Raw genomic sequence first — 14,620 nt, forward strand, 5'->3', positions numbered from 1 at the left:
TCTGTGGTTGTAGTAACTGCTCCATGAATGCTTCTTGTGGAAGAGGATCCTGCACTCAAACCAACCAAAAAATTGGCTTTCATTGTTATTTGTCTTTAAGGTTAAATTCCTTTAGGTTCCAGAGTTCAGTCTTTTTTGAAGCTCTTCAATAAGGTGGGCAACGCAGGAATTCTGCATTCCAGTCTCAAGGTCATGGGAGTTGGGGATTGACCTTGTACAGAAATGAATGGCAGGGAAAGACTGCCTAGAAATGCACTGGAAAAAAGCTCCTCAGTTGAGAAGTCTGAACAAGGGTAACCAGGAAGGGATCCAAATTCACGATGTTTCCTTGCTCATGGGACTTGAATGACAGGAAGTAAATGCAGTATTCCTGGGTGATGTTGGGAAGAAGATCATTCTGTATCTGTGGTGATGGAGACTCTGTTTGCAGTCTTTAAGAAGTTGGACTTGTGCTTCCATCCTTCACGTTTTAAGTGCATGTAACTGTATTTCTTTACGACTAAGTGAGTGTTTATTGTAGGAATGTGCAAACCGCCGAACCTGCACCATGAATAATAACACTTTTCCCTCCCCAGTTATTCTAGGATGAATAACTTTTAAACTATTCTTGAATGTGGGAAAAAGAAAAAAAAGGAAATCACTTGAACCAGATGCTTACTTTTCTATTTTTGAGAACTAATTATCCCTGTTGTTGGTAGTGCTAAAGCTTACAAAATTGCTTCCATCTTTGAATTACTATAATTAAGACAATAACTTCCACATCTAGTTAACATTTCTGCGCAGCTGGTGCATTCATTGACATGCAGATTTTGGATTTTGTAAATTTTCTGCCATTGTGAATAAAAATTTTAAATACTTATTTTCATTTCCAAAATGTCTGTTTCTTGTAAAGAATTCTTTGTAAAGCAAATCAACTGAAACCAAACTTCTATAACATCAGAGGAGATTCTGGTGAAGTTTGGTTAGGTGATACTACCTTTTAGGAAAACACGTAACCACAAATAACTTTTGTAGGTATGATTGCTCTGAATTTGGGATCCCAGTCTGGAGGGATTTGGGGTCATTGAATTGAATGTCAAATCTGGAACAAGTCTGATGTTGGACTTCTGAAGTGTTATTTTGAAAGAAATTATTAGTTAATGGAAGAGTTAATCTGGCACTCTGACAGCCTGAGGTGGTTTGCAAAACTAAAACTGTATAATTAAAATGAAAAAATGTATAATTAAAATAAAAATCTTCATTTGAAAGTTGGACTTGATGATCTTAGATGGTCTTTTCCAACCTGAGTGATTCTATAATGAATTGCTAGTATGAATAAAATGCATTCATGGATATTAAGCAAAATGTGATTTAAGCTATACTTTTTCCATGCATCTTATTTCTTCGAGTTGACTTCTGTCAAAGTCAACGAGAAGACTTGTACAAGTGGTGCTAATCCTGTTTACTACATATTCAGTAGCTTCAATATGAGAAATTCTGTAAATTCAGGTAGATTTCAGACACTTCCTTATCATTACTAGTTTCTATTAACCAGCAACACTACGAAATTGCTTGATGGTGGTTGCTGGTTATGTATCTTTAAGTTTTTTTTTTTTTTTTTCTGTGGTCTTGCATTCATTGCATGAATGCCTCATGGACTTTAATGAGTTTTGCTCAGTGAGTTGAAGATGTCCCCGGAGGAAACCGCTAAAATAAAGAACCGAATATTGATTTATGCTGAAACTGAAACATTGATTTCTTTTTCAGACTTTATATGCACATGAAACAAGGTGTACTCGTGGTGCTGGTTTTAGAGGCTGGACGTGGGATTGTGTGTGGGGGCAGAGAGGGTTTGCTGGGCTGTAGCTGAAGAGCCCCTGGGCTGCCCTGCAGCTCACAGGTACTGCCAAGTGTGCTCATAAATAACTCTGGCCAAGGGTGCTGGCTCCTTGGGTGCATTTCAGTGGGTCCAAACCCAGTGTCCAGTTACCAGGCCCATGTCCGATGTCCTGCAGTGTCCCGTTTCAGGAACGCGCTGGGAACGCTGCAGGGCATGTAACAAACGTTATTTTTACTGCAGGCAGAGAAGTTGACTCCAGAAATAGTAAAAGCTCTATTACCATAGTGATGCTAAGGCATTGTTTCAGCTATTTCGATAGCAGCTGCGTGTTTTGCTGTGTGTGGTCAGAATTAAATCCAGTTGCTCCCGTGCTCTCACAGGTCTGTGTGTGTGTGGGACCGCAGGGGGCAGGGGAGGCAGCACCTCCAAATCACTCTGCTGGTGGAGCTCTGGGCTGGACAGAAACTTTGTGCTATTAAAGTCGCGTTTTGCCTTAGCTGGAAGACCTGGAGGGGATTTGTTCTCTGAAATTATGATGTGGGACCTGAGGAAAAAAAAAAAAAGGTTAACAAGACCCATAGCAAATTGCGAGAGGAAAGGAGGGTCAGGGTAAGGGTCGCCTCACATTTAATGAAAATAGCAAACCTTTGGCTTATAAGAAAATAGTAATACTTAGAATCTCCCTGGACTGATTAAGAACTTGATTTTTTTCTAGTTAAAAACTTCAGATGTATAGCCAACCTTTTCCCCTTCTGCTTTCTCCTATTACTCCTGTTTTCCTATGTAGATTTTGGGTAAAAAAACATAGAGTGTTGTTTTGAGAATTTGTGAACAGAAATTAATGTTAAACAACGTTAAACAATAATTGATGTAATTTAAAGGATTAACAATATGGTCTCCTCTTTACCACTGGCCTGGTAGCTCAGTTTTGAACTCTGGACTGTCTGGCTGGCTAAAGTGCATCTTCCAGGAAATAGTTTTTTTCTTCATTGGAACTGTTTCTACGAACACTTAAACTGACCGGTTTAAATTTCTTTGGCACAAAGCCCTGGCTAAAGCCAGCTTTACTTCTTTCATATTTAGCTGTTCTTTAGGAGGTGCTCAAATGCTGTCAACAGTGACTTCTTGGGGGAGAGGTTGCCCAGCTGGAGTCACAGAATGACAGAACGTGCTCATTTGGGAGGGAGCCACAAGGATCATTGAGTTCCACCCTCAGCCCTGCACAGAACCATCCCCAAGAGTCACACAATGAACCTGAGAGTGTTGTCCAAATGCTTCTTGAACTCTGTGAGGCTTAGGGCTGTGCCCACTGCCCTGGGGAGCCTGTTCAGTGCCCAACCACCCTCTGGGTGAAGAACCTTGCTCTAATGTCCAACCTAAACCTCCCCTGACACAACTTCAAGCTGTTCCCTCAGGTCCTGTCACTGGTCATCTCAGAGAAGAGATTGGTGTCTGCCCTTCCTCTGCATGTTATCTCCTCCCTTTCCCTCTCCTTTTTTGGGGTATTTTAGTGACTACCAGAACTCCATCTCTCCTGTTCTGTTATTTCCTCAAGGATTCCTAGATCTGTTAAAGTTTTGTGTCTGTATCCAGAGAACTCTCTTCAACCAGTAGAGTGTATGATTGTATTTGTATATTTTTCTCAACATATAACATGAATTTGAGAAGTTAGGAGTTCTTTTTTGTTTTTAGTCTCTGTGTTTAAGTTTTGCCTTATTGCCAACACGCACAGGTCACAGAAATGGCTAAACAGGCCCAAGTGGTGTTTCCCCTTTGCAGATGAGAGATCCAGGGAAATTGAAAGTTATCCAGTTTTGAGGGTGTAAAGAGAATAATGTTTTATTCCCAACTTGGGGCTAGGCTTTCACTCTAAGCCATTCTCTCCTCTGGGTACATTTCTGTAAACCTGACCTATTTTAAGGGGTCTCAGCTGTGCTTGTTCTCCAGCCACTTAACCCCTTCTCTTTTGGTTCCTTATCTTTACGAGGACAGCAGAGAAAATGCGTTTGTCAAACTCTGTTCAATTTGGCAAACGCAGGCAAGCAGTTAAAAAGCTCTGAGTTTGGGATAGTTCGCTTTCCCTGTTATGCTGTGGTTTAAAATATGCCAAGTTTCCATAGCCAGCTCCAGACGTGGCTGTGGTAAAAAGTGTACTATAAGAATTCTCTTTAGCAAAGAGAATATGACCATAGAGAATGGAGCTCTATTTTCTCATTGTAGTGGTGTTTTATACTGAGCAAGATCTTAAACTCTCATGTTACATTTTATAGTAAAATATCCAGGATTTTTTTTTTTTAATGTCTTAAATAGTAATATGTATTATACTAGAACACTCAGGAATTTCATGTTGTGAGAAAGATTTTCTGGTAATATAAACAATTATTATCTGGTATTAATGTTGGAATTGAGTATTCAATCTTTTTTCAGCAGTTACTGGAACAGTGTAACTGAAAACATGTTAATAATATCCATGAACTGAGATTTTAAGCTTCTTAAAATCAGACTGTTAGTTTTTCCATATGATGTGCACAATGGCAATCAGGTTTTGGATGGCCTGTTGTTGAATAATACATGAATGTAAATGGAGATTGTATGGAATCAGTTGGATAATTCTGAGGAATGCTTTAAGTACACTAAAGAGCCTGAATAGCAGTTAATGGTGCTTCAACTTTATTACTGTTTATTATAGTTGGCAGTTCAGTTGTATTTTTTTTCTGCATCAGGTTCTCTAGTTTCCTATAGAACAGCAATAAAAAAAAGCTTACAAATAATAATACTCAGATGCACTGTATCCTGTGGCAGCAAAATAGTTTTGCTTTAAATTGTAGTTCTTGGCAGTCTGAGTGTGTTTATTGTTGGGCAGCTCCAGCAGATCAGCCGGTGCAGGGAGGACCTGGCAGACATCAGCACTGGGGGCTCTGCAAGCAAAGAGGCTTTGCCTGTGACTGGGGAACCCAATGTGGAGCTTCACAGGGCACCCCCAGAGTGAGGCCAATGAGCTCCTTGCTCAACCTCTGCTCAGCCTTCCCCACTCCTGGCTGTTCTCCCACCCCTGTCAACACCAGTGTGATTTTAGCTACCTGTTTTGAGAACTGCTGAAGGAAGCAGAAATGCTTCTGCCATCTAGAAAGCAAGCTGGAGCTGCCATGAGCAAATGTATGTAGCAATAATTATACATTGTCAGTTGTGAGATTTTGCTGTTTAAACAACAGGGAAAGTGGCAATCACAAAGTGATTTAAATACCTGGTTGCTCTTGTTCAGAGTTCCCATGGTTTATAAATGTTTCTCTGGCCCGTTGCAATTCTTTTTATTATCTTTAAAGCTAAATGTTTACTATTAGAAATCACAAGCTGGGAAGCAATGGACGAACACATCCTTCTCTTCAGCTGGCTCAGTTCTGAAACTCCACTGGGGAAAAAAGTAAATCTGAACTGCCCCATAAGAAGTGTCACTTTCCTTGCTGGAACTTTCCTTGTTGATGTGGCAGAGGCGTGTCTGAAACTTGCTTTGCAGAGTTTTCCATCAGGACTGCCACGTGCCTTCACAAAGATTTTCGAATCCTAAGTTTTAAGCTTAGTTAGTAATCCTGCTCATCTGCTGAACTGTGCTAACACTTTGCTTTGTAATTTTGACTCTGCCCTAAGGAATGTGCTCTGGTTTCTTACAGCAACAGCCAACAATTGTGATGGATTAATTTGCTAGGTTGGATATTGGTAAGAATATCCGAAGCACTCTGGGGTATTGCACGTTTTTTTTTTTTTTGCTTTTTGTGAGATTTGTAAAGCTTGAGTTGCACATATTCTGGGAATCAGGAATGAATTATCAGCTGTCTCCAGTAGACTTTGCAGCATATGCTTCCAGAGCATTAAAACACCTTGTTGCTGCTTTTGGCCCAGTACATTTACTTCTTTGCAGGGTCACTACCGAGGTCGAGAGCGTGAGGAAACACAGACCTAAACACTGAGATTCCTCCTTAGCTGAAAGACGTTCTGCAGGACCTGCCTCCAGGTGCCGTTGCACATCTGACCGTGCCTTAGAGTTTATCTTTCTTTCTTTCTTTCAGCTGTCGGACAAGCAACAGGAAGAGTTTGATTGTGACATCCAGCACGTCTCCAACTCTCCCACGACCGCATTCCCCTCTTCATGGACACGCAGGTAAGTCCCTAGGGCTGCTCTACCTGGGAATTAGCAAAAATGTCAGTAGTCATTGTGGTGAGTTTGAACATACTGATACTGAACATCAAAATATGCTCTTTGGAGATATATTCTGACAAGAGTTTTCCACCTTCTCTAACTTATAACAGGGTCCTTGTAGTTTCAAGGTAAATGTTTTATGTGCCACACTTCTAGTTTGCTTCTGTATCCATCCCCCACTCCTTCTGGGGGAGTCAATCCTCTTGCGTCCTGCAAAAGAACCTGAGATGGAAAATGAAGTAAAATAAAATTAGATAAATACATTTAAAGAAATACCTTGTTTAGAGTCTCCCAGCGTGGTTAATTTGTGCCAGAGATTTAACTGCAGTTCTCGGGAGAAGGAACATCCTGCTTGTTTCCATATGCCTCTGGCAGCTGTGCACTGTGTGCCATTTTATGATCTCTGTCTGCTCCTTAGAGCAACATGAGATATTTGGGATTACTTTTTCTTTCTTTTTTCTTTCTTTCTTTCTTTCTTTCTTTTTTTTTTTTTTTTAAATTGCTGCCAATGTTATGATGGCAGCAACTGTGAAATGCTCATTTCAGAGCACATGGGCAGGTGCTTGTTATTCACTGAGGTGAGGCGTGTGGAGATGTTCTTTCTATAATAAAAGAGGGGATGATTCTTTCAGAAGGGGTCACACATGCAGATACAACAGCTTGCCTGAACAGCGTGTTCCCTTGATGTTTTTGTTGCTGAAGGGGGGGTAGGTGGTGTGTGACTGCAATGTTTTTGCTGTTTCCAAATGCCAGAGAAGATGGTTTTGGGCTCCAGGTACGGCCCGTACGGGCACCAGTCGGTAGCAGGGAACAGCTTGAACATTTGTGGCTTATCCCCAGTGGAGCCTGCCTGCAATCACTGCTGCCTGCAAGACAAGGAACTGTTGTTCTCATGATGATCAGACTTCCTTCCTCCTACGTGGCAGCGTGTTCTGTAAATGCTTTCTGGAGGTTGAAACGAAGGAAATGCTGAGAAAGAACAGCACACTGGTGGTAGCTCAGCTAGAAGGAGCCATCTGCTTCTGCTTGCAGAGCTTTGCATCTCGAGAGGTGACATCCAGCCTGTGGAAAGGAAGGAGAAGGCCAAAGTTATTGTTCAGGGATGCCCACGAAAGCCTCATATCGTAAAAACCTGTCACGTTTGCTTGGGATGCTACAAAAAGCCCAGTCCTGGAAGGCTAGGAATGTGCTTTAATTGTATTGTTTGTTTGTTTAAATAACCCATTATTTTCAAATTAAAATGTTAACAGAATCTTGTAGCTGATAGATTAAAATAATTTTCTTTTTGCTTCAGAATCTGAAATAGGATGCAGGGCCAGAAGTTTGTATAGGGCCATCCCCTTTCCGCTCAAACTCCTTTGGTTCTGTTGTGTGTAATTATGGTAGTCCTAGCTTGGTAAAATTTGGTTTCAACAAGGCAAAGACACTCTCCACATAGTTACATTGTGCTTTTTACTTTGAGTTAATATATATGTTGGTTTTACAAACTCTAAATTAGCTGTACAAGCCTTTAACTGAGCAAAAGAAGTGTCCTTGCTTGGCTGATTGCAGCAAGATGTTGATGTGATCATTGCTCAGAAAACAAGTCCAAAATTGTTCATAATAGAAACAATTACATTTTCTTTTCTATCTTAAAAACAAAAAGTTTCTCCAGGTGGTTTTGTTGCTGTTTCAGGCTTTACAAGCTTATAATTTATTAGATAAATTAAATTTATTAGGTAAAGTATGTGTCTTATAAAAAGAAGAGTAACGACTCAGTGGTGTGCCACCTCACTTTAGGGTAGTTGTCAAATGTTTCCATTTTTTTGTTTTGATGTTGCATGTGGGATTTTAAATTATTAATTAAAAGGATATCCTTTGTGACCTCCAGGAGTAGCCAGTAGAGCATAGGAAATTAATTGTAATTTGAGTTCTCTACCAGTACTATATTTAGGAGTCTTCCCTGGGAAAAAATAATTTATTCAAGAGACGAAAGTAGATGAAATTTAGAGTAGAGTCACAAATATTTTCTTAAGAAATATCATATATGAGATGTGAATTTGAGAACAGGCTGTGATATTTGTTTAGTATTTGAACAGAATCTATCAATCTGTTTGTTCAGGCACGAGCAGTGATAAGTTACTAACAAATGCTGGAGTCTCTCCCTGGCCTCTTTTGTCTTGAACTTTTTTGTTTTACTTCTTGATGCCCATTCTGAACCTCTCCTACAAATTAAAGGAGCAGCAGAGGCATGCTTATTTAGTCTCCCAAACTTGTAGTGCCAAGTTTTAGGGATACAAGTTTGAAAATTTTGCCTCTATTCTAGATACCTTTTCTTTCTAAATGAGAGTGGGGAGAAAGGTACACACATATACTCCCTACTTTTGTTTGTATTTCTTTGAATCCATTTTTTAAAATCTGAAAATTACAAAGTGGTTGCACCATGAGGTTGATAACTAAGTTACCATTAGATGATATTTTAAATTGGAAAGCTTAAAAGCAAAGTAGTGACATTATCATTAAGTAGTAAAGAGATAGGTTGTTACAGCTGGAAAATTGAAGTTCAGGGTATTTTAAATTTACTTTCCACAGCTGTAAGATAGCCAGGTTGCTTGCTGGCTTCCAGTGGAGACACTTGTCACTGCTGGGACCTTTGCCATCTGTAAGGGCAGGCAGAGGGAGCTGCCTGCAGGCAGCACTGTGCTGCTGAATTGAATGATTCTGCTCTTACACTGCAGGTTCAGTCCCACCTTCTGGCAGAAAAATGTCTGTTCCTGAGGTCTCTATTTATTTATTATTTCTAGAGCAGGCAGAGTATGTAACATTCCAGTCTGGATCCTGCCCTGGTTATCAAAACTTCTTGTCACCAGCGTGTCATGTGTGTGATCCTCGGATGGTGTGAGAGCGCCGTGACATTCATTGTTTATCAGACAGGTGGTACAGAGGGTGCCTTGAATTTTTTGGTCATTTTGAGATTTGTGTGTGCTGGAAGGCAGCTAATTCTGTAGCGTGCAATATGACCTTTAGCTGCTTGCATTAATATTCAACAAGTAATATTTGTATGTACTAGATAGAAGACCAGGAGAACTTTTTTTGTATTTATTTATTTATTTGTATGATTCTCAGGAGCAGGTTTTACAACGTGGCTCTGTTGGGAGTTTTTTTGACTCATAACCCATCTGGTGAATGTTGTGATTGTAGGTGATAGCTGAGACTTTCACGTATCTATTGCCCACAAGGTCTGGTTGTGTATTTTGAGGGTAGTGGATATAGAAATGCTTTGGCTGCATCCTTCTTCCTCTGCCCGGAAGATGTAAAGGTTCCTACCTGAATTATTGGCATTTGTGTGAGTGTGTTGATTTACCTAATGGGCAGTGATTCTGTGTAACAGCCTCCCTTGAGACAGAGTCATTTCAGGTTCAGTAGTAGCCAACTATAACCCCTGAGCAACAGGGGAATCTACCTTTGCTACAGAATAAATAGGGTTTCGATCAGCCTTGGTGAACGAGACCATTGCACTAAGGCTTCTGTTATTAAAATGCCCTCATCCAGAGCAGATGCAGCAGTGCTGGGAAATTTTAGGGAAAGTAGTGATTCCCCTTCTGCCTGTTGTTGTTTTAAAAGCTTCACCCAGACTTGAATTGAGGAGAAAAACTAATTGCTTTTCATTTTAACACTAGAAGCAAATCACAGGGGATCTAATTAAAATTCCAGTGTCTGGGAGGAAATATTCCATATACATCTGAAAAAGTAGTTGCCGAAAAATTAGTGTTATCTCCGTACCACATCGTGCAGGCTCAGAAGGGTTTGAACACCCACATACTTAATTCTGATATTTAAAAACTGTCATTACCCAATTTGCTCAGTTATTCTGAAATTTTATTTGGATCATAATCCAGTAAGTTCACGAAAGATTGACGAAGATATAAAAAAGGCAATGACAGTTCATTGCTTGTTTATAACAATGTTGGGCAGTGAGCTTTTTGTTCAAAAGGATCGTTTTGACACAGTAGGGTTCATTGTTAGTAAAGGTTGAAAAATGGGAAGGCAAAGACCAGGGTTCCCACCAAAGCTGGCAGCCTTCATATCCTTCATATCCATGGAAAGGCCTCGCTCCTGCTGCATTTCCCCAGGATCTAAAATACTCCTTCAGCTTTCTGCTGGCAAGTGACTGGTGACCCTGCCCCTGTAACCATGTGCTGCCACCAGGACGTGTGTGTTCATGCACAGCTCAGTTGTTCACCTGGTGGCTCTCGTGGCCTCTTCTGAAATCCTTCTTGTAAGCTTGCAGTGCCACCTAGACTGTGACTGTCAGACCTCTCTGACATCTCTTGGTTCAAAAGCAGATGATGCTTCTGTTTTTTGTTTGTTTTTTTTTTTTTTTTTCCAGTGTGACCATCAGAATTAAAATGAGTACAAGCTTAATAAATGAAACACCAAAAATTATTTAGTTGTTGACTTCTGATCACTCTCTCCCCTGTTCTCTTGTGATATACTGGGAAAGGGTAAAACAGTATCCAGTTTTGGATGAAGACTTGCATTGTGTTATATTACACTGTGAACTCATTGTTTATCTTAACCAACAATACAGAAGAAAACCAAGCCAAAAGAGAACAAACCTGTTGCTCAAACCCTTAGTTTTTAATTTAGTTTGCTCTTGATGAAGGAGACTGTAGAGTGGTCTGGCATTCACTTGCCTCTCCAGTTCTCTCATCACCCCATGACACAGGTTAGATCAGCCTGGGGCTGCTCGAATCTCAGCCAGCTGCTGCTTTTCCCCTCGTAGGCTTGTAGCCCAGATGGATTTTGCTGGCCTGTGCTGCACTGTGGCCGTCCTCACACTCCAGGAGGTGTGATGTGCCTGTTCCCACTGTCCCCACCCCTCCCTGCCCAGCCGTGGGTGCCAGGTGAGCCCACTTTGCTCACAGGAGGTTGGGCAGAGATGCTACTGCAGGCTTTGGGGAGCCATTTCTGTTGCTGGAGTGTGAGGGAATGTTGCCTTCAGCTGAGCACTGTGCTTGTGTTCTGCTTCTCTCAGTGTAGCAGTTGTGTGGATAACTCAGATTGAAATTAGGGTGAATTCATTAAAAGCTTCAGTGTGTAGCTGGATGGGCCCGTAACCTCCCGAACAGTGCTGGCCTGAGGGTCACTCAGTACTTCTCTTGAAGCAGAGACAAATCCTTTGCAGATGATTTATGACTGGTTTGACTTTTCTACCTAACTTTTATAAGAAAACAATTTTATATGGGATCTAAATTTAAAACCATTTATGAGATTGTGTACCTTGCAGTGTGTTGCTTGTCCGGAATCTATTCTGTTTTCTTGGACTTATTTTGATGTAATCTTGTTGTCTGTGCACTAAGAAATTGCTGTTGACATGTGTTTACTATGCATAGTTTCTCTTTTGTGCTTGTATTAGTGATCAGAAAGAGCAAACCACTGATAGAAAGCACACTCACTGATTGGAAGCATCTAATTCATCCATAACTTTCAAAGGTTCATGCAGTTAGTTTGTAAATGATCCTGGATTTCAGAAGGGCTTTCTGCAAAATGGTTGCTTTTTACTTTGAAATAAAATACATTGCAATAAACCTCTTCCCAACCATATGCTTACACGTCATATGGCAAAACCCAGAGAAAAAATGCTTGTTCTAAGAGAAAATTAAATGTTATTTTTTCCTTGCTGTATAATTTCACTGTTACTTTCATTTCATGGTGGAAGTAACTATTTCAGAAAAGCAGTAGTTAGGGTGAATACTGGTAGATTTTAGCCCAGTCATCTTACATGTGTATAATCCTTTTATTATCATGTGCTGTTCTTTTGGTGTGTCTTTTTTTTCCACTCTCAGTGAATTTTACATTCAGCCCTGATGTACAGTGAGGAAATGTTTTCTTAGTATTTATTATTCCTGAAACTGTTGTCAGTGTAATTTCTAACTCAGATTTTTCCATGACAGGTGTTAGGAGGGGCTTGTATATAGAAATTATTACAAGATATTAAAAGACTGTTATCTGTGGATGGTACATTACTTACCTGAAAGTAGGAAATAAAATGTACATTTTAAATTATTTTAAAAGGAGGGAAAATACCAGGACATCTGTATCGAAACATTTCTTTAGCAAAACTGATGCTCAAATGCTCAAAGACTAAAAGCTCCATATTTCCAATTACTTGTGACTAGAAAATCTTTCTACACAGTGAAAACTCCTTCTGCTGTTGCAAATGTGAATGGAATGGTTTTGGACTGTTTATTTTGGCTTTCTCAAACAGGTAGCAGCCCTTTGGACAGTCCCAGGAACTTCTCTCCAAATGCACCTGCTCATTTTTCCTTTGTTCCTGCCCGAAGGTAAGGCAGGATCTGTTCTCTTTGGACTGGCAAGCACGCAGTTTATACACTTTTATTTAGAGATGGCCTATGGGTTAGAAGGTATTTCTGATGGTGTTTTACTTTCTCTGATGTAAACATTTGTATTTTATTTTGTTTTATATTTTATTCTTTATGGACTGCATCTTGGCAGCACCCAGAATGTCCTTTTCAGAGCTAGAAGAAGATAAAAGCAAATAAAGTAGCTGATGCTGCCTAGGGAGAAGGCAGCATTCTCCCAGAAGGATGACATGTAGGGCATGTGATATGACAAATAATTTAGCCAGTCATGACTGGGATAACCCTAACTTAGTTGTAGTCCTGGATGTTGCTCTCACTGGGATGTGTTCAGAGTGTGCTGATCTTTGCTACGTCTGCACAGAGATGTAAAAAATACCTAAAACTGGGCATGCACCACTCTGTGTGCCTTCATTCCCTGCCTTCTGACTGGTGCTGACTCTTGAGCCTTCTCTGCTGTCTTGGGCATTGGTGTCAAGAGAACATCACTGCTCTAACGAGGAAAATAGCTGATAATTGAAATTGGAAGTCCACAAGAGCCAGTGGAAGAGCAGCACCGAAGACCTGAATGTGAAGCTGTCATCTGTCCTGCAGTCAGTGCTGGGCAGGTGCTGGCCATGCTGTGTATCAAACTGGTGGGAAGAAATCTGATACTCTGGTGATGAATTTCGTGTAAGAAAGAATAGGGACAGCTGGGAAAAGCAGACAAAGACTGTTGCGTCCCAGCAGGTAGGCAGAAATGCATAATGATGCAGAAAGTTAAATTTTGTGAGAAATAAAGATCTGGAAAAATAGAGAAACCCCAAGAAAGGTTTGTGCATAGGAGGTGGGTGATTAGGCTCAAGTGTGGAGGAGATATTTTGGATTTAATATACTTTACCTTGGCTGAAAAAAAAATCCCTAGTCTGTGTTAAAATGATCTGAGGATGGGAAACTTGTGATCATCCTCAGAGGAAGTTAAGTTTTCTGAGAATGACAGATTTAGCTTGAGGACTAGTTAGAAAAAAGGATAGGTCTCAAAACTTCAAAGGAGAATAAAGGGTTAGGATTTGATGGAATAAGGTTCACCCTTAATCTGAATGGCAGGAAAATCCTGGAGTGTTACTCCAGTGAGGTGATTCACTAGCAGACCTGGTGTTCTTGAGTAAAGTTTGAAATAGACTTTGGTCTTCATGTCTTATGTAAGAAAAAGCTTTGTAATAGCATGTGAAATGTAAGAGACTTGATATGTATTTTCCTGTTGCCTCAGAGGGAAAAATTAGTGTTTTACCTGCTGGTAAAACAATTCAAGTAGACTCACAGAATCCACCTTTGTTTTTAAAAAGGTATCTAAGCCTGATCTGGGAGTATTCAGTAAGCTCTGTTAAAGTCCACTGAATTTTTACCAGTTTTTACAGTATCTGGACTTCTGGACTACACAGGAGAAAAGTTGCAGCAGAAACCACTGTCAAAACCTAACATGATTTTTCAACATTATCTTTCAACTTGATGCTTTAGTATTACGGATTCTAAAAGTTCAGACAGCAAATAAATGTTTTAAGAATAAAACTCCAAAGAGTTCCCTTTCATACTTAACCACTTTTTAAATCTAACTTTTAAAGAAATGGATGAATAAAGGTCGAGCCTGTCCTATTGAATATACTGGTTTAATTTACAGTATACATGTTCCTCTCTCTATTTTTTTTCTGCCAGTGAAAAGAACATTTAAGCACAGCTTGTTTTAGCAACTTGTTTCTATTTTCTACTTGCATTACACCCTGAATAGCTATGCCAGCAGTAACAACAGATACAGATTAGATTATCCCATAGTGGTATCAGAATAACTTCTATATGATGATATTAAGTAATTGCCTCTGTGCAGCCAGACAAATGGATATTTCACAGTACCCTTTTCACTGATGTTCAGGGGGTCTTAAGAAATGGCCTTTACCTGATTTCCTGCCACTGCAATCACAGAAACTGTTTGTTGCTGATTTTCTGCCTGTTATTTGCATTGTAATTTCTTCATTTATTATTTTGTGATTTCCATTCTTTTCATTATAGCCCTGTGATGAGTTCTTTCTTGAGACAGAGCAGGAAACATGTTTGAAAAGCTTGTGTTATTGTAAAGCCACTATAATATATTGCTAGATTGTCCTTGGTCTGACTTGTGCTTAATCATAAATCCCTTGTTGGACACCTTTTCAATGATTGTGTCACAGCCACAAAGCTGGCACGTTCAGCAATCCTCCTGTTGGAAATAAG

General features: G+C 40.0%; 1 protein-coding gene across 1 annotated transcript in view; it reads left to right on the plus strand.

Annotated features, from left to right (window-relative positions):
• Positions 1 to 14,620, plus strand: part of MAST2 (microtubule associated serine/threonine kinase 2) — a 190,905-nt gene that overhangs the window by 114,751 nt on the left and 61,534 nt on the right. The window contains exons 5-6 of the mRNA XM_027893597.1: positions 5,884 to 5,975; positions 12,265 to 12,340. Coding sequence (XP_027749398.1) covers positions 5,884 to 5,975; positions 12,265 to 12,340 — 168 coding nt within the window. The remainder of the gene's footprint in view (positions 1 to 5,883; positions 5,976 to 12,264; positions 12,341 to 14,620) is intronic.

The sequence above is a fragment of the Empidonax traillii genome, unplaced genomic scaffold (genome assembly GCF_003031625.1).
Source record: "Empidonax traillii isolate 1590-97213 ecotype Southwest subspecies unplaced genomic scaffold, ASM303162v1 scaffold15:size5535645, whole genome shotgun sequence".
Taxonomy (NCBI): Eukaryota; Metazoa; Chordata; class Aves; order Passeriformes; family Tyrannidae; genus Empidonax; species Empidonax traillii.